At 39.2% G+C, this 22,506-nt stretch overlaps 1 protein-coding gene across 6 annotated transcripts in view; it reads left to right on the top strand.

Annotated features, from left to right (window-relative positions):
* Nucleotides 1-22,506, top strand: part of RNF38 (ring finger protein 38) — a 121,263-nt gene that overhangs the window by 43,103 nt on the left and 55,654 nt on the right. For 5 of the 6 annotated variants that reach the window (XM_045165089.1, XM_045165088.1, XM_045165086.1 and 2 more), the window contains exon 2: nucleotides 9,724-9,794. In XM_045165089.1, coding sequence (XP_045021024.1) covers nucleotides 9,724-9,794 — 71 coding nt within the window. Of the gene's footprint in view, nucleotides 1-5,335; nucleotides 5,473-9,723; nucleotides 9,795-22,506 lie in introns of those variants that run through there. The other variant, XM_045165094.1, reaches the window with a different exon arrangement.

Below are 22,506 nucleotides of genomic sequence, written 5' to 3'. Positions count from 1 at the left end.
AGGCACTGTGCTGTGAGCATTTTCATATATTTAACCTTAATAATAATCCTCAGAACAACTCGGAAGTAGATGTAAGTAGATATAACTATTCCCACTTTAGAGCTGAGGAAGGCATGTAATAGGTTGAATGACTTGCCTTAGATCACGTATTCAGTAGATGACTAAACTGTATCTAGGTCTGACCCCAAAGTTCATTCTGTTCAAGAAAGAAATAGAAACGTATAATGATGTAGCCACTTTGGAAAACAGTTCCTTAAAAGGCTGAGAAGAGGTCCGTGTGACCCAACAGTTCCACTCAAGAGAAGTAAAACAAACGCCAATGCAAAAAGGAATGTCATAACAGCACTATTGACAAAGGTACTGAAGTGCAAACAACCAAATGCCCATCAGTTGACGAATGGTTATCCACATACTGGAGTATTATTTTGTCATAAAAAGGAAATGAATTGATACATGTTATAGCATGGGTGAACCTTGCAAAGGAACAGTAAGCTAAGTGAAAGAAGTCAGTTATTGTACAAAAGCCACATTTTATGATTTCATTTATATGAAGTATCCAGAATAGGCACATACACAAGTTAGACTGGTGATTGTCAGGGGCTCATGGAAGGGAAAAATGAGGTGTAATGGCCTTAGGTTTCTTTTTACAGTAATGAAAATGTTCTAAAATTGATTGTGATGATGGTTGTACAACTTTGTGAATATACTTAAAAAAAAACAACCTTTGGGACTTCCACTGTAGGGGCCTGCGGTTCGATCCCTGGTTGGAAACTAAGATTGGTTCAGTGGTTAAGTTGCCTTGAAATGCAGGGTAAGTGGGTTCGAACCCTGGTCAGAGAACTAAGATCCCACATGCAGTGGAGCAAATGAACCCTCCAGCCACAACTAGAGAATCCAGGCACTACAACAAAAGACCTGCATGCTGCAACTAAAATCTGACACAGTCAAAAAAGTATTTTTTTTAAAAAGATCCTGCATGTCATGTGGTACAGCAAAAAAAAACCCACCAACTTTACACTTTAAATAGATTAATTGTATGGTATGTGAATTATATCTCAACAAAATTGTTTAAAACAAAATATCCTGGAACTCTGAAATTGAGTTTTCTGCTCTTGGTAGCTAGAAGTATCATTAAGATCTTATTGTAAAAGTAATTAAGCAACTGAGTCACTTAAAGAGTAAAACTGGCTTTTTCCTCACATGTTATTTATCAAAATTTACCTTACATTAAAATTACCTGACATTACCTGGGCTTCCCAGATGACACGAGTGGTAAAGAACCTGCCTGCCAGTGCTGGAGACGTAAGAGATGTGGGTTCCATCCCTAGGTAGAGAAGATTCCCTGGAGGAAGGCATGGCAACCCACTCCAGTTTTCTTGCCTGGAGAGTCCCATGGACAGAGGAGCCTGGCGGGCTACAGTCCATAGGATCGCAAAGAATCGGACATGACTGAAGCCACTTAGCAAGCACACAATTTACATTAATAATGTCTTAAAGTGTCTTAGTTAATAGAGTTTGCCTAACAAGTTTTTTTTTTTCTGTTTTGGTGGTCTTTTGTTCTTTTTTATTTTTGTATTTCTTTTTGACTGTGCTGAGTCTTCGTTGCTGCTCAGGCTTATTCTCTAGTTCAGTGAGTGAGGGCTGTTCTCTGGTTTCAGTGCATGGGCTTCTCATTGCAGCAGCTTCTCTTGCTGTAGAGCACAGGCTCTAGTGCACGCAGGCTTCAGTAGTTGTGGCTCCTGGGTGCTAGAGCACAGGCTTGATAGTTGTGGTGCGGGGGCTTAGCTGCTCTGTGGCATGTGGGATCTTCCTGGATCAGGGATTGAACCCATATCTCCTGCATTGGCAAGTGAATTCTTTACCACTGAGTCACCAGAGAAGCCCTGTCTAGTAAGTTTTAAATAAGTTTCCTAAAAATAGTGCAGTCTATTCTGCAAGTTGATTTGGAGAAAACTTGAAACATTAAGGATAGATGAGTAAGTAAAGTTGGATTTTAACAACTGGGTGATACTAAATCTTTGGAGCAAGTATCTTTTGAAAGTTACTAGTTGGTTGTTAAAACCTGGAACCTTTGTGACACTTTTCTTTGCAGCTGTGCTATAGACTCTGGTTTCCCAGTACCAGTTGTGAAGGCTACTGCAAGCAATATGACTAAAACCCAGCAAGATCCTGTTAGAGTGTAGCAGTCTCCAGGCCAAGGATTGGATACAGCTCAATATGTTTTCCTGTCCTACTATAAAATCAGTCACTTTTACTCTTCTGCCAGAGTCAAAGGAAAAGAGCCCTAAAAAAAAACAGTGTATAGGAGCAGACCCAAAAATCAGACTCAAGTGCTGAGAGTATCTTTTAGACAGTAATTACAGTGACAGTAAGTACAGGCAAAGTGCTGGGGCTGGCTTTTATAAAGCCTACCTGTCTCTCTTAGTATAGAGTGAACAAGACGTAGCTTAAGGTGTTGGTTTTTGTTTTTATTGAGTTCAAATGCTTTTTAGTAATCTATGCCAATTATTTGGATTGTGGTGGTTGGTAGGCTAATTAAGTTTTCAAAAGACTGATTTGGAAGGGTTGTTAATACCTCAGAAAACAGGACCAAATTTCAGAATAATTAAGTTGTACAGAATACCAACTATGTGAACGGCCTGTACCAGTGTCCTAAAGAATCTAGAAGCTGTGTAAGATCTTTCATCTTTTATCTAAACTTTACTGCCTCCTTGTGAGAACTTACAGATCCATGTGCCACAATCAAAGAATGAATTCTGCCTTGCTATCCTGTCTAAGGATTATCAAGGAGATTGTGTCAGGACATGACTTCCATCATAGCCCACTTCTGACCCAAGTTAATCACTTGACATCCTTGGGATGTATAGGAAATAACTGTTGCAAGCCTTGATCATCACCTTGTGTACTTAAATGAAGTGAAAGTTAGTCGTGTCCGACTTTTTGTGACCCCATGGACTGTATAGTCCACGGAGTTCTCCAGGTCAGAATACTGGAGTGGGTAGCCTTTTCCTTCTCCAGGGGACCTTCCCAACCCAGGGGTTGAACCCAGGTTTCCCACATTGCGGGCAGATTCTTTACCAGCTGAGCCACCAGGGAAGCCTTTGTGTACTTAAATGTTGTATAAAAAGCCCTGGTTAGATCACTGAAACATGAGGTTCAGTCCTTACCTGCCCATTGTTGGCCTCAAGCCAGGCCAGGTCAGTGATTCTATGTCTGTACTCCTAGTTCTTGGTATGTTAGAGAAACATCACCTTTGAGGAGTTTTATGAATGAGGCAGGCAGGCGCTCATAGGTTGGTCTCAGCTGCTTTCTCAAAGGTACTTTTGTCAGAAGTCATTATGGATTTGGACTAGAGCTTAATAACAAAATGAGTAAAGTAAAAATATCCCTGCCTACACATAGACTAACAGTTGCATCTTAGCAGAGATGCACCAGTTGCCACCAAGATCATTTTGTAGACAGGGTCTCAAAGGAGAGAGAAGGTAAAGGATAGTTCAACTCAAGAATCCTGCTTATAGTCATGGGGGTGCTGTTGGAGCCCCCTATACCGCGTGGCTGCACTGTGTGGCTTGTAGGAGCTTAGCTTCCCAACCAGGGATCCAACCTGCATCTCCTGAAGTGGAAGTGCAGAGTCCTAACCACTGACTGCCAGAGAATTCCATCTTTTTTTTTTTTTTTTTGAGTTTGCTTGTTCTATTTTGTCTAATATTCTTAGGGATACTTGATGCTAGGCCCCCCTTTTTAACAGATATCATGGAAAATCAGAATATATGGATGAACAAAGATAAGAAAAAAATTTCCTCCTGTCACCCAAGGATTATCATTGTTATATCATAGTGTATATTCTTCTGAATGTTTCCTTCACATATTTGTGTATGCATGTATTTGTTTAACCACCATGAAATCATACTATTCATATTCTTCTTTACTCTGCTTGTTTTAAACATTTTTATTTCAGTAAATTTTCATCTCATCTAATTTTACTATATTCAGATTTTTCCAATTATCTCCAAAATACCTTTTTAACTGGTTTATTTAAACTAATATGCAGTCTGGTATGCATATTGTATCTGATTATTTCCTTTAATTTCTTTTAATCTAGCACAGTTCCTATCTTTTCTTTTTCCTTTTAGAATATTAATAACACTGACTTACTGAGAACTCCTGCAGAACCAACTTTTGGATGAGCTGATTGCTTCCTGTGATGTCTATCCCCTGTGTTTCCTGTAAACTGGCAATCACATCCAATAGTTTGATGGAGCCAAGGAAAGTATTTTTTGCTTGATTACCAAGCAGAGGTGATGTCTGAATTTCACAGTGTATCACATCAGAAGTCACATCTGGTTGGCCCACTGTTAATGATGATAAGATGGGCAATTGGATTAAGATGATAGGATTTTATCTCTTTATGATGTCCTTAGGTTCTCCCTGCAATGACAGATAGTGTTTCTTTGGCAGTTTACAGACTCCCATCAGCCATTCACATAACGATTTTAGCCCTTGGTGATCCTTGCCTGAATCAACCGTTTTGTGCAAAATGATGTTTTCTAATTCTGAAATCCCTTCTTTATGTGTTGGCACTCTTCTATAATATAGAACTAGGGCTGTTCATTTACTCTAAAAGGTGGGATAAATGCATGCTTTTTAAAAAGTTACTATTAAGGAACTCCTCGATTTTCATGAATATGAAGTGTTTGGGTTAGTTACAGTCTTTTCTTATTTTTGTGGTTTTTTTTTCAATACTTAAACTGATAAAACTTTGGCCAGTGGGAGCTGCTGCTTTTGGTCCTGTAGAACAGGACTCAGAAACCAGGTGGTGCTTTGGTTGGTGCTGTTGCCCTTGCCATTGTCCACTTTTGTAGCTCAAAACCTTCACTTTTAAACCCCTAAATCTTTGGAAATTCCTTGGTGATCCAGTGGTTAGGATTCTGCGCTCTTACCGCCAACGGCCCAGGTTTAATCCCTGGTCAGGGAACCAGGATCCTGCAAGCTGTGCAGTGTGGGAAACAAACAAACAAAAACACAGAAATCTTTGTTTATAAGGTGACAACTGCTAGCTATTGAGTCTAGGAAATGCTTAAGAGAGGCCCACTTCATACTGCTAGATTAACACACTACCACTACAATGCACTGAGGAATAATTCTAACAGTGTTCAAAATGCAGCATTCTCATGACAGCTTAAAGATTCCTAACCATTTTTAAAGAGTTGTGCACATTTTGCCCAGGCTTCTGCAGTTCAGTTTTGTGGTTTAATGCCTTTTCTTTTTTTATACTCAGATTTCAAGGAATTTGCATGTATCTCAATGTTTTTTCTGCTATTGTTTATTTAAGAAGATTATATGTTTGTTTCACAAACTTAATACAACATTTTTCTCTTCAAAGCAATGTGCTGAAGAGTTTCAGTTACATTCCAACTATCCTTGAGAGAAGATGACATTTGGAAAACCATGCTACATGACAGCAAAGGAGATGTGAGTTCTAGATGAGCCTGGCATTAGGAGACAATATTACTGCATATAAAGAACTGTTAATGGTCTTGTTTGACAATGTTTTAAGTATATAGTGGTGTTGATTGACAGTGTTTCAAGTATATAAAATACTAGCATGATAATTTGCTGCAGGTGTGTATTTATTGTGGTTTTAGCTCCCTTTTAGGAAGGAAAAAGTGGTAGGAGATATGATCAGAAAGGTCTAGGGTACCCAGGTCATATGAGATCTTGTAGACCAAGGAGTAAGGACTTTGGATTTTAAGTGAGAGAAGTAACCAAGGGTTTCAAAGGAGGAGTGACATAATCCATCTGAACCTTGAAAAGCATCATTCATGCTACAACATGGAGAACAGACTTGGGAGGCAGTAGGGAAAGTTCATGGGGAAAAGTAGAACTAAGGAGACTAGTTAGGAAACTATCACATTAGTCCAGGTGTTGGCTTAGGTAGCAGCAGTGAATGATGCCGAGTAGTTATATTTCAGGCATATTTTTGAAACAGGATTTGCCAGATCATCAAATGTGGGATGTGAATTAAAGAGAGGAGTTGAGGAAGATGCCCGGGGTTTTGACCAGAGATGCTGGTGAATAGTTACGCTGTGTACTGAAACTGGAGGTAGGTTTAGAGGACAAGATCAAGAGCTCAATTTTGTACATGTTATGTTTGAGATGATGCTTAGATATGTAAGTGATATCAAGTAGGTAGCAGGATATAGAAATATGGATTTCCTTGGGGTGGGAGGTGGGAGAGCTGGGGCTTGGAAATTAAAATTTTGGTGTCATCAGCCATGGGACTAGTTGGGATCACTAAAGGAGTGAATATAGATAGAAAAGAGAAGTCTGAGGATTTACCCTTGGGACATTCCAACCTTTATAAATTGGGGAGATGAGAATTGAGCAAAGGGAACACAGTCAGTGATGTAGGAAGCTTTCCTGAGGCCAAGTGAAGAAAGGGTTTCACGAAAGAGAGTAGGGTCAGCTGTTAACCTTCTAGAAGTCTTACACTTTTGTGTTTTACATTTAGGTCTGTAATCCATTTTGTGAAAAATACGGTCAGTGTCTAGGTTCTTTTTTTTTTCCCTTTGGTATGTGGATGTCTGTTCATTTACTTTTAATGCTCTCTTTTTGAGGAGGTTTTTAAGTTGCTAAATTAGGTATCTCAACCTTCATTTTTCCAGGTTCGTGGAGTCCAACTTTTTGACAATGGTCCCAAATGGTGGTCTCCCCTACAGTTGTTAGATAGTATTATGTGAACTATTTCCAGCACAGTTTAATTCTTCTTAGATTGTGTCCAGCAGAAATACACATAACATTATACCTTAAATACAAGGGTTTTGCATAAGGATAAGATAAATGTCTGTTTTGGTACCTCATTGAAAGGTATCTAATGTATACTTATATTTCATCAGTTCTTAGGATTCTTTTCACCAGTCTAATTTTAGTATTACATGGTATTAGAATAATAGGAGACAGAAAGTATAATTTTTACCAACTTGTGGAGACACATTTACCAAATCTTTGACAGAATAGTTTGTTGTGACTAAATTTGTCATTCTGTATTCTCCCCGGAGAAGGCAATGGCAACCCACTCCAGTACTCTTGCCTGGAGAATCTCATGGATGGAGGAGCATGGTAGGCTGCAGTCCATGGGGTCGCTAAGAGTCGGACATCACTGAGCGACTTCACTTTCATGCATTGGAGAAGGAAATGGCAACCCACTCTAGTATTCTTGCCTGAAGAATCCCAGGGACAGAGGAGCCTGTTGGGTACCGTCTATGGGATCACACAGAGTTGGACACGACTGACGTGACTTAGCAGCAGGAGCAGCATTCTCCCAGGAGATTTTAGTATTTGGGGATATTGTTGTGTGTATATATATTCTTCCATCCAAATCATGGTTGTTGACTATGTTAAATATGTTAACTGTTATTATTAGTACCCACGGGAACTCTATGGTTTATATTATTCTTATCCATAATTGTACCTTTTTGGCAACTGCACCTTCTCCCACCTTATCCTTCCCAGAATTGTCATCCAGTGGCAAAAACTTGTTAAGCGTATTAATGTTTCTTTCTTTTTTTTTAATTGGAGAATAATTTCTTTACAATGTCGTGTTGGTGTCTGCTGTACAACATTGCAAAATAACTCTCTCTCTATATATCCCCTCCCTCTTGAGACTCCTTCGTACCCCCAATAAGTTTATTTCTGAAAAACAGAAATTGATAATAAATATTTGCAAATGCTTTTTCAGCATCTTTTGATGTGATCAAACTTTTAAAGATTGGTTCTTATGCTAATACTTTGTTGATAAATTTTGTTGAATTTAGTTAAGGAATCAGGCTTTTATAGTGACATACTATATCACATATGCAGTTAGTGTGCTCTAATATATATGCTTAACTATGTTTAGGATTTTTATTCTTGTGTTTGAGGTTAATTTGTTTTCTTATTTTAATCCTCTTTGTATTTTATAATCAGTATCATATAAAATGGGAGGCAATGGTTTATATTAGGAAGTTAGGAATGTCACTATTACTGGGATTATTGAATCTGTACATTTGAAGAAATTATGTTCCATTTATCTAGTGAGGACTTTTTTGGCCATACTGGGCTTGTGGGATCTTAGATCCCCAACAAGGGATTGAGCATGGGCCCCTGGCAGTGAAAGTGCTGAGTCCTAACCACTGTGCCACGAGGGAATTCCCTTAAGACTTTTTATCCTTTGTAGGTTTTAATAATTTTCTGTTATTGCCAATTACATTCTCATTTTCTTTTATGATATCTTTAAAGTCTAAATAGTTATTTCAGTAAGTGTAAAATAAAAATTTTTAGTATTAAGAAAATGTGTCAGAGTTTAGTTGGTAGCATTCTTTCTCAAGGATGTGGAATACTAGGACATCTGAAATGATGACATTGTCAATTTTATAAAATATGGTACCTATCAGTGTAATGTCCACAGGAACGGCGGTGGGATACCTTCTTAGGTTCAACTAAACACTTGCACATTCAGAAAAGCCACCATAGGTCTCACTTGGCAACACTATTCAGAAGGATATAGGACAGAAACTAACTTGTCTGTTAGATAAACTGTAAGACAGTGGGAGTCCTTGCAGCAGTTCATTCTTTCTGAAGTGCTCTTCTCACAGCTAAGGCTCCAAGAGATAAGATCCACGTTGGGTGGTGCAGGGAACTCTGTGGGCATGGTTTCTAGGGTCTTTTGCCAGGGACATACATGCCTGATTAATTACATATCACCACACTCAGAAATTCAAGAACATGGCTTCCTACACTCTGTCTGCTTCCAGTCCAGATGTAGTTTACTAATTTGGTAGTTTCTGTGTTGCCAGATAACATAGGTGGCGTGCTGTCTTAATCAGGTTCACAAGGATTAACCCAAGGTTAAATTCTTACATATAAGGAGAAGGGGTTTTGCTCATTTTGGTCCACAGTCATGCTTGCTGATTTTTTCACTTAATGCCTTCTTATTTTATACAGTATCATCTTTCAGAAGGCTTTTCTTACTCCAAGATTATTTTTTAAATCGGCGTTTTCTTTTAAAATTGGTTTTACATAGATCTTGAGCCATCATTTTCTGTATGGTGAGGTAGAAACCAAAACTTTTTTCAGATGGCTTATCAGTTGTTCCAGTCATTTATTGCATGGTCATTTGTTTTCCTATTGGTTAGAAATGCACTGTTGTCATAGAGCAGTTACTAGGAGATCTTCAAATTAACAAATGGTTGAGTATATTAAAAATATATATATTTTAAAGTAATAAAAACCTACTTATAATCATGTGATTGTGTATTAGATTGTGTTACTTGTATGCTGAGAATTTATAGTGTCGGTTTTTTCCTTAAAGCAAGTATAAGTAGTCTAAAAAGCAGTATTCTTTTTTCTAAACAGAAGTTTGCTTTATTGAAGGCTGTTGTGCTTATTTAGGTGGCCTTACTCAGAAAACTAACCACTCAGTGTAGTGGAAAGTAGTGAATTAAGGGTTTGAATAATGGGGTTCTGGTTTCAGACCTGCTATTTCACTGACTGCTCCTTTGTGCAAGTCAGCCTGTCTGTGTTTTGTTTTGCTCAAACTGCAGGAATAACAATCCCTATCCTGCCTATTTCCGAGTATTGTTGAGAATTAGATGGGATGGTGGATATAAAGGCACATGTAATTGGTAAAGCAGGTTAAATGTAAGGAATTATTGCATCTTAACTTTTCCTCCCTTTCTCTTGTAGGTAGTGTTGGTGCTTCTTTTCAGTGCCAGTCCATCCATCACGACCACATTTGTCATGATGACAGTGACAAGGTGAGGTCCGTGTTGATGTCTACAATGGTGAAAATGCATGCTGCCCTGTATCACTGAACTCACTTGCATAACTCGGGATGTAGAGGCAGGAGAGTGTGACTTGGAGGGCACAGTGTTGAGATACAGAGGGCCTTTCTGGTTTGTTGCTGGGTTGTTAGACTGCTCCAGAAAACTTGCAGGTAATTCCAGGAGGGGGACTGAACTCCTGATAACCCTTCCATTTCCTTACCCCCATTCCTGTCTCTGTCACTGCACTTCCTCTTTTCCTGAACAGCCTGGATGGATTATCTTAATATCCGAACAGGTGTTTCCAAAACTGATAACTATCTCAGCAATTTGTGTGTGTTTCCACTTTGAAATATCTTCGACATTCCAGCTTGGTCTGTTTTGTAGTTGACTATATTATGGCTTCTTCTTATACTTACTTTTTTTTTTCCCACTCCATTTCCAAAGCCCAATTTAAATGTTGAGGATTGAGAATGGAACCTGTCTGATTCATGCCAAAAAAACCTGCTTTAGGCTTGTTTTGTTTTTTAAATCAGGTCCAGTCTTTTGGTATTTTGCTTCTGTTCTTTTATCTCTAAAGAAACTGATCTTTGGGGGCTTTTCAGTACTCATGAGCACCCGTGACGGCCCAGGCCTTGAAGTGAATACTCACATGGGCTTGGTGTTTGGAACCTCTGGCTGCTGATATTGGAAGGGCTTAAATTCAGTCTTTTCCATCATCAGTTTCCAGTGGTTTCCCTCCCATTTCCTGTGTCTTGTGTACAGGAATGTATCGCTCCCTTGGTAGTTTCCCAGGCAGACCAATCCAAGTGATGTTTTTCTCTGCTGTTTTAATCAAGATCCTCCTCCCTCATCCTGTTGGAGCTTGATCAAGAAGTTGGTTGAACATTGGGATTTTCCAAATGGCCTTTGTTCTGTGTGTTGATCTCTCTATGAGCTTTGCTCAGTCAGATTTTGGTCTGTTTATGGAGAGAGTGGTACACTTTTAGTATTCCAGATTCTCTCTTATGATAGTAATCCAGAGGCATGGGCTTAATTTTTAACTTCTTTCAGAAGCAAGCCACTGAAAGAGACTTCTAGACTATATAGTTAGCTCCCTAAAATGTAGTAAAGCGCAGATTTTAGAAATAAGCATCTGAAAATAAGACCAATGGATAAAGACAAAAGGCAAAATCACTTTAGGTCAGTAATACTACGAGCTGTTGTGTTACATAATTGTAAAGATGTGTGGGGGTTAAATTTTCTTTCCCCTACTCAGTATAATATGCCTCTATCCATTGTTCCCTTATAGTGGAGAAGCCAGGTTTAGAGTCTAGAGAGGAGATTTCTGTCCACCTCTGCCACATATTTTTTATCTACTTTAAAATGATTTTCTTCCTAATTTCTGAACCTTTGTATGACTGATTTTGTGCTTTTAGGATGAGGTCTCTCCTGAAATACATGGGGAAAGGGAAGAGAAATTTGAGGGATTTTGTCACTTGATCAGCCTATCAAAGAGCTGTCAGAAACTGCTTTGCTCTCCTCTCTCTCCTGCTTACCACACGTATATTTATGATTGTCTCCCAGAGGGAAATGGAGAGAATGGATTAGGGTCTCTTGAATATATTTATAATTTATTCAACTGATTCAGTCAGCAAATAATATTTGTTGATTGGCAGCTATGTTTCTAGGCACTTAGGGAATAATACATCAGGATACAAAACAAATAAAGATTGCTGTTTTTTTCGTGAATGTGCAGTCTGAGTGGCGGGGGGGGGGGGGTGGGCAGACAAAATAAACGTAATATGTTGTACAGTATGTTACAGTAAGCACAGTGGATTGAAGAAAATGTACAGCAGAATAAGTGGGATGAGGACCACCCAGAATTGGATGGTACAGATTGCAGCTTTGAATAGGATCATTACACATCATTCTGGGAAGGAGAGAGGTAGATAGGATAAGAATCAGATCACTATGTTTGTAGCAGCTTCTGACTTCTTTCTTTCTATAATAAATGGGTATTGGTTTTGTAAAGCAGCAGTGAAACCTGCTCCCTGATACATGCCACCTGGATTATGTGTTCTTTTCTCTCTCTCTCTGAAAATTGACAGGATTATAGAGCACAGCTAACTCAACCCTGTTTTTAAAATAAACTTGGAAGTTGTGATCCCAATGGAGAAAAGACTCCATTCCAGGGAGTCACCCTGGAGTGTTGGGGCTAGATCAGTTCTTCTATCCCTGATACAAGCCATGTAAAATAATTGGTTATTTCTGAACACATTTTCAAAACACATTGATGCTTACTATTCTCACTTAACTTTCAGGCATGGTTCATTTCTCAGATTTGGGAACAAAAGTTGATGTTTTTAAAAGTTGTCTGAATTTTAACTAACGGATGTGTGATGGAGGTGAAACCAAGGAGTAAAAGGGCCATTTGTTGTATATCCCTTCTATAGCCTCGCAACTGGCAAGCCCTTGAATTCCATGATTGAGCTTGTTTTCCAGCTTAAGTTTCTCTGCTGCTGTACATCAGCTTGGCAGTGCTGGCAGGAGCTGATTGCAGCTCTGAGGTTTACTGTTGAATACTGTGAGTTACATACTTTCATGTTCAGTTTATATTGGGCATAGCAATTCACACAAAGCCCTCTAGGAATATTTTTATATTCATTTATAATGTCATATCCCATAATTTCCAAGTAACAAACATCAATTATATATTTGAGTACCTACTATAAATTTAAGCATTGTTTTAGGCATTGGAGACAAGTATAGTGAACAAAACAGACAGGAATCCTTACTTTTAAGGAGCTTGCTTTCTTTGTAAATGGTTAGGAAGATGGCAAAACATAATTAAAGGTACTGTTAGTTCATTTGTGTTATGAAGAATAATAAATCAGATAAGGGATATAGGTGTGTATTGGGAGAACAAACACCCTTTGAAATAGGGATTGTTTTATTCCCATTTGTAGGTGAGGAATGTGAGACAGATTAACTAATTTGCCCAAGATTACCCAGTTAGTAAGTAGTAAACAGGGATTCAAACCCAAGCTCCTTAATTCCAGAGTCTGTATTTGACCAACTGAAGAAATCTATTCCTAATGTTGCTTTACATACTCAACTCTGACAGGCTCAGAGAAAAACATGTCTTCTAGTGAAGGCCCTGGAGAACCACAGTGCACTAAGTCAGTCGGCAGGCAGTTCTGGCCTGTCGGTTTTTTCTTGTCCAGCTCTTTTGACCAAAAGGATTCATGACTGTTTGTTACTCCAGGCCTCTCTAACCTGACAGCCCTGCTTCATACTCAGAAACCTGTGCTTCTTTGTAAGAAACCTCACATTGTGTGTTGCTGGATTGCACTGGTCAAATGGGATAGTTATGACAAAGTACTTTAAAAGTATAAAGAATAGGGGAAATATGTGATTGTGATAGCATATTTATGTTTCACTTAGGTATTGAAATTAACCTAACTCAGCTAATGTACTTGAGATACTTGGAATTAAGTAGTCATCTTCACAGTGCAAACAAGCCCGGCATGGGGGGATAGGTCTGTCCTGAGGATGAGGTAAAACATTGAATAGTCTGATAAGAGGAGATTTCAGGTGAGAGGAATTAATTTGTAGCCTCAATGGTATACTCTTCCTGAGTGGCCCGGCAATATGTCTGGGAAAGCTGGCCATTTGAGAGAAGGAAATGGGAGAGTTCTTTCAAAACTGCATGTATGTAAATGGCTGGTCAGAGCAGAAGTCCTTTCTGGACAAAGCTTCCTTGTGCTGGCCTTCAGTCCTTTGGTAACGGAAGAAGGCACCAATCCGATTTGTGTATGCTCATCCTACACAAACCGCTTTCAGAAAGGTGGGAGATGTGCTGTTGGTTTTTCCTCCATGACTGTACACTTCCTTTTATCTTTTAAATATTCAGTTTTTTTTTAACTACATGGTGATTAAAAAAAATATACGCAGCACTACGTTCAATCCCTCTCCCCAGAAGTTTACAGCAATTGGAATTTTAGTATTAACAGGATTTTTAAGTTATATTTGTATAGAGTATTTTTCATCTTTGCAAACAGTGGTTTTTTAGTATATTCAAAGAGTTGTTCCTCTATCTCCACCATCTAATTTTAGAACACTTATCATCACCCCCCAAGAAACCCATACCCTTTAGCAGTCACTCCCCATTATTCCTTCCCCTCAGCTCCTGGCAACCACTAATCTTTCTGTCTCTGGATTTGCCTGTTCTGCACATTTCATATAAATAGAATTACAAAAAAATGTGGCCTTTTTGTGTCTGGCTTCTTTTACTGAGCATGATGATTTCATGGTTTGTCTGTGTTGTAGCATGAATCAGCACTTCATTCCTTTTTATGGGTAAGTAATATTCCGTTGTGTGGAGCTAGCACATTTTGTCTGTCAGTTCCCTAGTTAGTGGATATTTGTTTCTATGTTTTGGTTATGAATGGTTATGAATACCACTTTTATGAACATTTGCCTGTAAGTATGTTTTTGTTTTTACATGATTTTAACATTTTGAGGAGCTGTCAAACTCTTCCAAAGTGGCTGTACCATTTTGCATTCCAACAAATGCCTGAGGGTTCCAGTTTCTCCACATACTTGCCAATACTTCTTTTTTCTGATTGTCTTTTAAACTACAGCCACTGTAGTGAGTATGAAGTACCATCTCATTGTGGTTTTAATTTTCATTTCTCTAGTGACTAAGTATGCTGACCATCTTTTTATATGTTTATTGGCCATTCTTAAATCTTCTCTGGTCAGTTAAAAAACGTCAGTTACAAGTCTTTTTATTGTTCTTGCCCCTTGTGTTTTAAAACAAAAGAGAGAAAAACAAAACCAAATCTCCCTGTGCCCCGTATTATATAGTTACACGTGTTTATTAGGGAAATAGAAATAGATTGTTATAAGTAGATACACCATCTTTCGATAGATAACACTCTTAACATGCTTTTTTTTCCTTTAAATTTTTCTTATCATTCTTTGCACAGTTACAGTAAAACTAAATTGCACTGATTATCTATGGTTGTGTAATTAATTATCCTAAAACTTAGTGGTGCAAAGCATATCTGTTAGTTTCTTTCATGGTTCTTGGGTTTTCTGTGCTCAGCTAGGTGGCTCTAGCTTGGAATTTGCCATGCATTTGCTGTCAGATGGTGGCTAAGGCTGGAGTCATCTCAGTGTCTTCACTCACATGTCTGATGGTTGATGCTGATTGTTAGGTGGGACTTCAGCTGGGGTCCTCAGCATGATCACCTGTAGGTAGCATGGGCTTCCTCACAGTATGGCAGCTTGATTCTAAGAGTGACCAATAGAAACAGACAGGTGCTATATGGCCCCTTATGCCTAACTTCAGAAGTCATAAAGCTTCACTTCCACCATAGTCACAGGCCTGCCCAAATTTAAAAGGAGGGAGCATCAATCCCACCACTGGGGAAGAATGTCTACATAATGAGAGAATGAAGGATGGGAGAACTTACGGTCCTCTTGAAAAGTATAATCTGCACATTATATACACATGAAACATCAGTTAGCTGCATAATGTTGCACTATAAGGATACATGGTAATTTATTTAACTTGTCTTTAACTGTGGAGCTTTAGGTCAATTTTTTAAAATTGTGCATTTATTCAGTTTAGTTCAGTCGCTCAGTTGTGTCCGACTCCTTGTGACCCCATGAACCACAGCACGCCAGGCCTCCCTGTCCATCAGCAACTCCCTGAGTCCACCCAAACCCATGTCCATTGTGTCAGTGATGCCATCCAACCATCTCATCCTCTGTCGTCCCCTTCTCCTCCAGCCCTCAATCTTTCCCAGCATCAGGGTCTTTTCAAATGAGTCAGCTCTCTGCATCAGGTGGCCAAAGTATCGGAGTTTCAGCTTCAACATCAGTCCCTCCAATGAACATCCAGGACTGATCTCCTTTAGGATGTACTGGTTGGATCTCCTTGCAGTCCAAGGGACTCTCAAGAGTCTTCTCCAACACCACAGTTCAAAAGCATCAGTTCTTTGGTGCTCAGCTTTCTTTACAGTCCAACTCTCAAATCCATACCTGACTACTGGAAAAACCATAGTCTTGACTAGATGGACCTTTGTTGGCAAAGTACTGTCTCTGCTTTTTAATATGCTGTCTAGGTTGGTCATAACTTTCCTTCTAAGGAGCAAGCGTCTTTTAATTTCATGGCTAAAATCACCATCTGCAGTGATTTTGGAGCCCAGAAAGATAAAGTCTGACACTGTTTCCACTGTTTCCCCATCTATTTCCCATGAAGTGATGGGACTAGATGCCATGATCTTAGTTTTCTGAATGTTGAGTTTTAAGCCAACTTTTCACTCTTCTCTTTGACTTTCATCAAGAGGCTCTCTTTAGTTCTTCTTCACTTTCTGCCATAAGGGTGGTGTCATCTGCATATCTGAGGTTATTGATATTTCTCCCAGCAATCTTGATTCCAGCTTGTGCTTCCTCCAGCCCAGAATTTCTCATGATGTACTCTGCATGTAAGTTAAATAAGCTGGGTGACAATATACAGCCTTGACGTACTCCTTTTCCTATTTGGAACCAATGTGTTGTTCCATGTCCAGTTCTAACTGTTGCTTCCTGACCTGCATACAGGTTTCTCAAGAGTCAGGTCAGGTGGTCTGGTATGCCCATCTGTTTCAGAATTTTCCACAGTTTATTGTGATCCACACAGTCAAAGGCTTTGGCATAGTCAATAAAGCAGAAATAGATGTTTTTCTGGAACTCTCTTGCTTTCTCCATGATCCAGCGGATTTTGGCAATTTGATCTCTGGTTCCTCTGCCTTTTCTAAAACCAGCTTGAACATCTGGAAGTTCACATATTGCTGAAGGCTGGCCTGGAGAATTTTGAGCATTACTTTACTAGTGTGTGAGATGAGTGCAATTGTGCGGTAGTTTGAGCATTCTTTGGCATTGCCTTTCTTTGGGATTGGAATGAAATCTGACCTTTTCCAGTCCTGTGGCCACTGCTGAGTTTTCCAAATTTGCTGGCATATTGAGTGCAGCACTTTCACAGCATCATCTTTCAGGATTTGAAGCAGCTCACCTGGAATTCCATCACCTCCACTAGTTTTGTTTATAGTGATGCTTCCTAAGGCCCACCTGACTTCACATTCCAGGATGTCTGGCTCTAGGTGAGTGATCACACGTTCATGATTATCTGGGTTGTGAAGATCTTTTTTGTACAGTTCTTCTGTGTATTCTCGCCACCTCTTCTTAATTGCTTGTTAGGTCCATACCATTTCTGTCCTTTATTGGGCCCATCTTTGCATGAAATGTTCCCTTGGTATCTCTAATTTTTTTGAAGAGATCTGTAGTCTTTCCCATTCTATTGTTTTCCTCTATTTCTTTGCATTGATTGCTGAGGAAGGCTTTCTTATCTCTCTTTGCTATTCTTTGGAACTCTGCATTCAAATGGGTCTATCTTTCCTTTTCTCCTTTGCCTTTCGCCTCTCTCCTTTTCACAGCTATTTGTAAGGGCTCCTCAGACAGCCATTTTGCCTTTTTGCATTTCTTTTTCTTGGGGATGGTCTTGTTCCCTGTCTCCTGTACAATGTCACGAAACTCCGTCCATAGTTCATCAGGCACTCTATCAGATCTAGTCCCTTAAATCTATTTTTCACTTCCACTGTATAATCATAAGGGATTTGATTTAGGTCATACCTGAATGGTCTAGTGGTTTTCCCCACTTTCTTCAACTTAAGTCTGACTTTGGCAATAAGGAATTCATGATCTGAGCCACAGTCAGCTCCCAGTCTTGTTTTTGCTGACTGTATAGAGCTTCTCCATCTTTGGCTGCAAAGAATATAATCAGTCTGATTTCGGTGTTGGCCATCTGGTGATGTCCATGTGTAGAGTCTTCCCTTGTGTTGTTGGAAGAGGGTGTTTGCTATGACCAGTGCGTTCTCTTGGGAGAACTCTGTTTATTCATTTAGCAAACATTTATAAGTGCCTACTCTATGCCAGGCATTCCTGTGTCAACAGAGTATCATGGTGAAAAGACTGACAAAGAAGGTCCTTCTTCATAGGGTGCTCTTTGTGGAAGGAGCAGAAAATGAACCATATATGTAAACAAGTAAATAATCAGATACTCTAAAGTACTGTGCAATTAGTTGAGCAGTTGGCTACTCTTAGTTAGGTATTCAGTTCAGTTCAGTTCAGTCGCTCAGTCGTGTCCGACTCTTTGCGACCCCATGAATTGCAGCACGCCAGGCCTCCCTGTCAATCACAAACTCCCGGAGTTCACTCAGACTCACATCCATCGGGTCAGTGATGCCATCCAGCCATGTTATCCTCTGTCATCCCCTTCTCCTCCTGCCCCCAATCTCTCCCAGCATTAGAGTCTTTTCCAATGAGTCAACTCTTCGCATGAGGTGGGCAAAGTACTGGAGTTTCAGCTTCAGCATCATTCCTTCCAAAGAAATCCCAGGACTGATCTCCTTCAGAATGGACTGGTTGGATCTCCTTGCAGTCCAAGGGACTCTCAAGAGTCTTCTCCAACACCACAGTTCAAAAGCATCAATTCTTTGGCGCTCAGCTTTCTTCACAATCCAACTCTCACATCCATACATGACCACAGGAAAAACCATAGCCTTGACTAGACGGACCTTTGTTGGCATATGTTGACATGCCATATGCCATTCAAAAGCTTTTGAATGGCATATGGCATGTTTCTCTGCTTTTGAATATGCTATCTAGGTTGGTCATAACTTTCTTTCCAAGGAGTAAGCGTCTTTTAATTAGGGAAGGCCTTTAAGAAGGTGACACTTAGGCTAAGATCTGACAGATGGAAAAGAACAAATCGAGAAAAACTCGGCCATAGAACATTCTAAGGAGAGGAAACAGGTGGTGTAAAAGCCCTGATAGAAACAAACAGAAGGAGAGCTGATGTGCTCCAGCAAGGTGCATGAGGGTACAAGTGGTTGAGATGAGGTTGAAGGGGTAAGTATAGACGAAATTGAGTGGATCTTGGTAAGCCAGGGAAAGAAGTTTAGATTTTATTCTGCCTATATGGGAAGCCTTTGGAAGGTTTTAAGCAAAGGAGTGACATTATATATTCTTTTACAGTATCCCTTTTGCTGCTGTGATAAGAATTTTTAAAAATCAGTGTAAAATCTGCAACACAAAATTTACCTTCTTAACCATTCATTTAGGTGTACAGCTCAGCAGTGTTAAGTACAATCACATTGTGCAGTCAATCCTTAGAACTCTTTTACATTGCGAAATGAAAACTCTATTCATTACACAATAACTTACTCTTCTCCTCCCAAGCTCTGGCAATCACTCTTCTACTTTGTCTCTTAATCTGAGTGCTCTATGTACCTAATACAGGTGAAGTCATATAGTAGTAGTCTTTTTGTGACTGACTTAGCATAATGTTGCCAACGTTCATCCATGCTGTAGCTTCAGAACTTCCTTCCTTTTAAAGGCTGAATAATATTCCACTGTATGTGTATAGCACATTTTTTTAATTCATCCATGGATGGTTACTTGGGTTACTTCCATGTTTTGGCTATTGTGAATAATGCTGCTAGGACCCTAGGTGTACAGAAACCTCTTTTAGACTCTGTTTTCAACTCTTTGGGGTATATGCCTAAAGTGGAATTGTTGGATCTTTTTTCCCATTTTTAATGTTTTGGCGAACCACTATTCTGTTTCCTGAAGTGACTGTACCATTTTACATTCCCACCAAGAGTGTACAAGGATTCCAGTTTGTCGACATCCTTGTCAACACTTTTTTTTTCTATTTTTGTTTTTTTGTTTAATGGTAGCCTCCTAATGAGTGTGAGGTAGTATCTCATTGTGGTTTTGATTTGCATTTTTCTCCTGACTAGTGATGTTGAACATATTTTCAAGTGCTTATTGGACATTTGAACATCTTTGAAAAAATGTCTATTTCAATCCTTTGCCAATTTTATAATCAGGTTTTGGTTTTTGCTTGGTTGTAGTTCTTTATGTGTGTATGCTTGTGTGTTAAATCGCTTCAGTCTTGTCCAACTCTGCAACCCTATGGACTGTAGCCTGCCAGGCTCCTCTGTCCATGGGATTCTCCAGGTGAGAACTCTGGAGTGGGTTGCCATGCCCTCCTCCAGGGGATCTTCCCAACCCAGGGATCAAACCTACCTCTGTTATGTCTCCTGCACTGGCAGCAGGTTCTTTACCACTAGCGCTACCTATAGTTCTTTATATATTCTGGATATTAATCTCTTATCAGATATGACTTGAAAATATTTTCTCCTATTCCATAGGTTCCCTTTTCACTCTGTTGCACTGATGTTTTTATTTTGAAGTAATCCAAATTTATGTTTTTTTCTCTTGTTGCCTATGAGTTTCAGAATGAGATCTTCCTTATATATATTCTAAGATTATAGTGGTTTTCTTTTGTTGGAATAAGGAAAAGGGACTTCTGGTCGTCCAGTGGTTAAGATTCCGCATTTCCAATCCAGGAATCACGGATTGGATCCCTGGTTGAAGAACTAAGATCCTGAATGCTGCAGAGTGGCTAGAAAACAAACAACAAAAGAATTAAGGAAAAGGCAGAAAATCTGATGAGAAATTCATAATTGCTAAAGAAATATAATTTCCAAGTTCAGTTGGCTAACAAGCATATTCTACCAAACATTTAAAGAAGGCACATCACCAATCTTACAGAAACTCTTGTAGAGAACAGAAAAAGAATACTCCAGGATTCATTTTCAGAGGCCGGCATAATATCTGTGACAAGACTTGATAAGGATGTTACAAAGACGAAAAGTAACAGCTAATCTCACTTAAGAAAACAGATGTAAAGATTGTAAGCAAAATATTAGCAAACCAAATCCAACAGTGTAGAAAAAGAGTAGCACAATATGATGATGGTTTCATAGGAATGTAAAATTGGTTTAACCTCCAAAAAGCAATGTATTCACCCAGCAACAGAAATTCTGTGATTATCTAATAGATACAGAAAATTTTGATAAAATTAAATATCCATTTTATGGTAAACTTTTAACAAATTTAAAATAAAATAAACCTCCCTTGATTTGCTAAAGGGATCTACCAAAAACCTACTGCCAACATCATACCTAAAGGTGAAATGTTGGAAGCTTTCCAGTTTTGGAATAAGACAACAATGCATGCTCTCACTGTATCTATTTAGCATTGTACTGGGAGTCCTAGCCAGTGCAGTGAGACAGGATAAGAGGAAAACACGTTGGAAAGATAGAAATTGAATGGTTATTTTGTGCCAATGGGATTATATGTGTAGGAAACACAAAAAAATTAAGAAAACTATTAGAATTAATAACTATGTATAAAACTTAGAATAAACCCAAGAACAAATGTGCAAGATCTTTCCAGAAAACTGTGAAGCATTATTGAAAAAATTAACAACTCTGGAGAAGGAAATGGCAACCCACTCCAGTGTTCTTGCCTGGAGAATCCCAGGGACGGGGGAGCCTGGTGGGCTGCTGTCTATGGGGTCGCACAGAGTCGGACACGACTGAAGCGACTTAGCAGCAGCAGGTAAATAAATGATGCATCTTACTTACAGTTTGAAGATTTAATATTATAAAGATGTCAATACCACCTAATTCATCTCGAGATCAATGTGAATGTGAAAATTGCTCAGTCGTGTCCTAATCTTTGTGACCCCATGGACTATACAGTCCATGGAATTCTCTAGGCCAGAATACTGGAGTGGGTAGCCTTTCTCTTTTCCAGGGGATCTTCCCAACCCAGAGCGATCTCTGCATGGCAGGTGGATTCTTTACCAGCTGAGCCACAAGGGAAAGCCCAATAAAAAATTCTCAGCAGTTATTTCCATGTACTAGAATGTTAGGACACCAGGGTAGACCAATGACCACACACATTTGAAGTAACTGCAATATTTTCCTCTTTGGTAAGCAACATATATTGCTATATTTTTTATTTTAGAAGTTGAGGGGACTTAAATGACCTAGATAACCCAGGAAGAAGTTTTTAGTAGTTATTTACGGTTTTCACTTCTGTCATGAAAACCAATTTTTTTTAAAACCAGTTTTAAAGGGTAGTCTTGGAGTCAGAATTCTCAAAAAGCGCTTACTACAAGCAACTACTTTTCCTGCAAGTGCTCTACTGTTCCCCAGCCACATGCAGCTGTTTATACAATCCTGGGAAGCTAGAATGAGAATTAATTCATTAGTTGCACTAGCCCCATTTCAAGTCTTCATTCAGTAGCCATGTATATGTAGATAATGGCTACCTTTTGGATGCTGCTGCAGATATTGAACATTTCTATCATTGCAGAAAAATCCATTGGACACCTCTCCAACAAGGTTCCCGACCTTTTTGTACAGACTCCAAGAAAAATTTTAGGTGGACTAGGGATGAGCGACTGCTCCAGTATAATTTACTCCCCACCACACTAGGTGGTCAGTGGCCCACCTTAAAACTTAACCCACTCATTGGGTGTTTTCTGGTTTAGAAAATCAGTTAGAAAAAAAATTGCAGTACAAATTTCAAACTGTCCAACCTTGAGGTGTGGGAGCATTGTTTACCAGTGGACAGACTTCTTAGATCAAGTCCTCACACCCCAGTTAAGCAAGATCTCAACCATTTAAGAAGGGTTTTCAAGAGTTTGCCTGACATAGGATTGGCTGAAGGCTAGGGGAAATGCATATAAATTTAAGGATTAGGAACCCTGGAGGATTGTAATAGGTTTTTGCCACTGAGATTCAACACTTGAGGA

This window comes from Bubalus bubalis, chromosome 3, assembly GCF_019923935.1.
Source record: "Bubalus bubalis isolate 160015118507 breed Murrah chromosome 3, NDDB_SH_1, whole genome shotgun sequence".
Lineage (NCBI taxonomy): Eukaryota > Metazoa > Chordata > Mammalia > Artiodactyla > Bovidae > Bubalus > Bubalus bubalis.
Note: the sequence above shows the minus strand (reverse complement) of the source record. Positions and strands in the feature narration are given on the sequence as shown.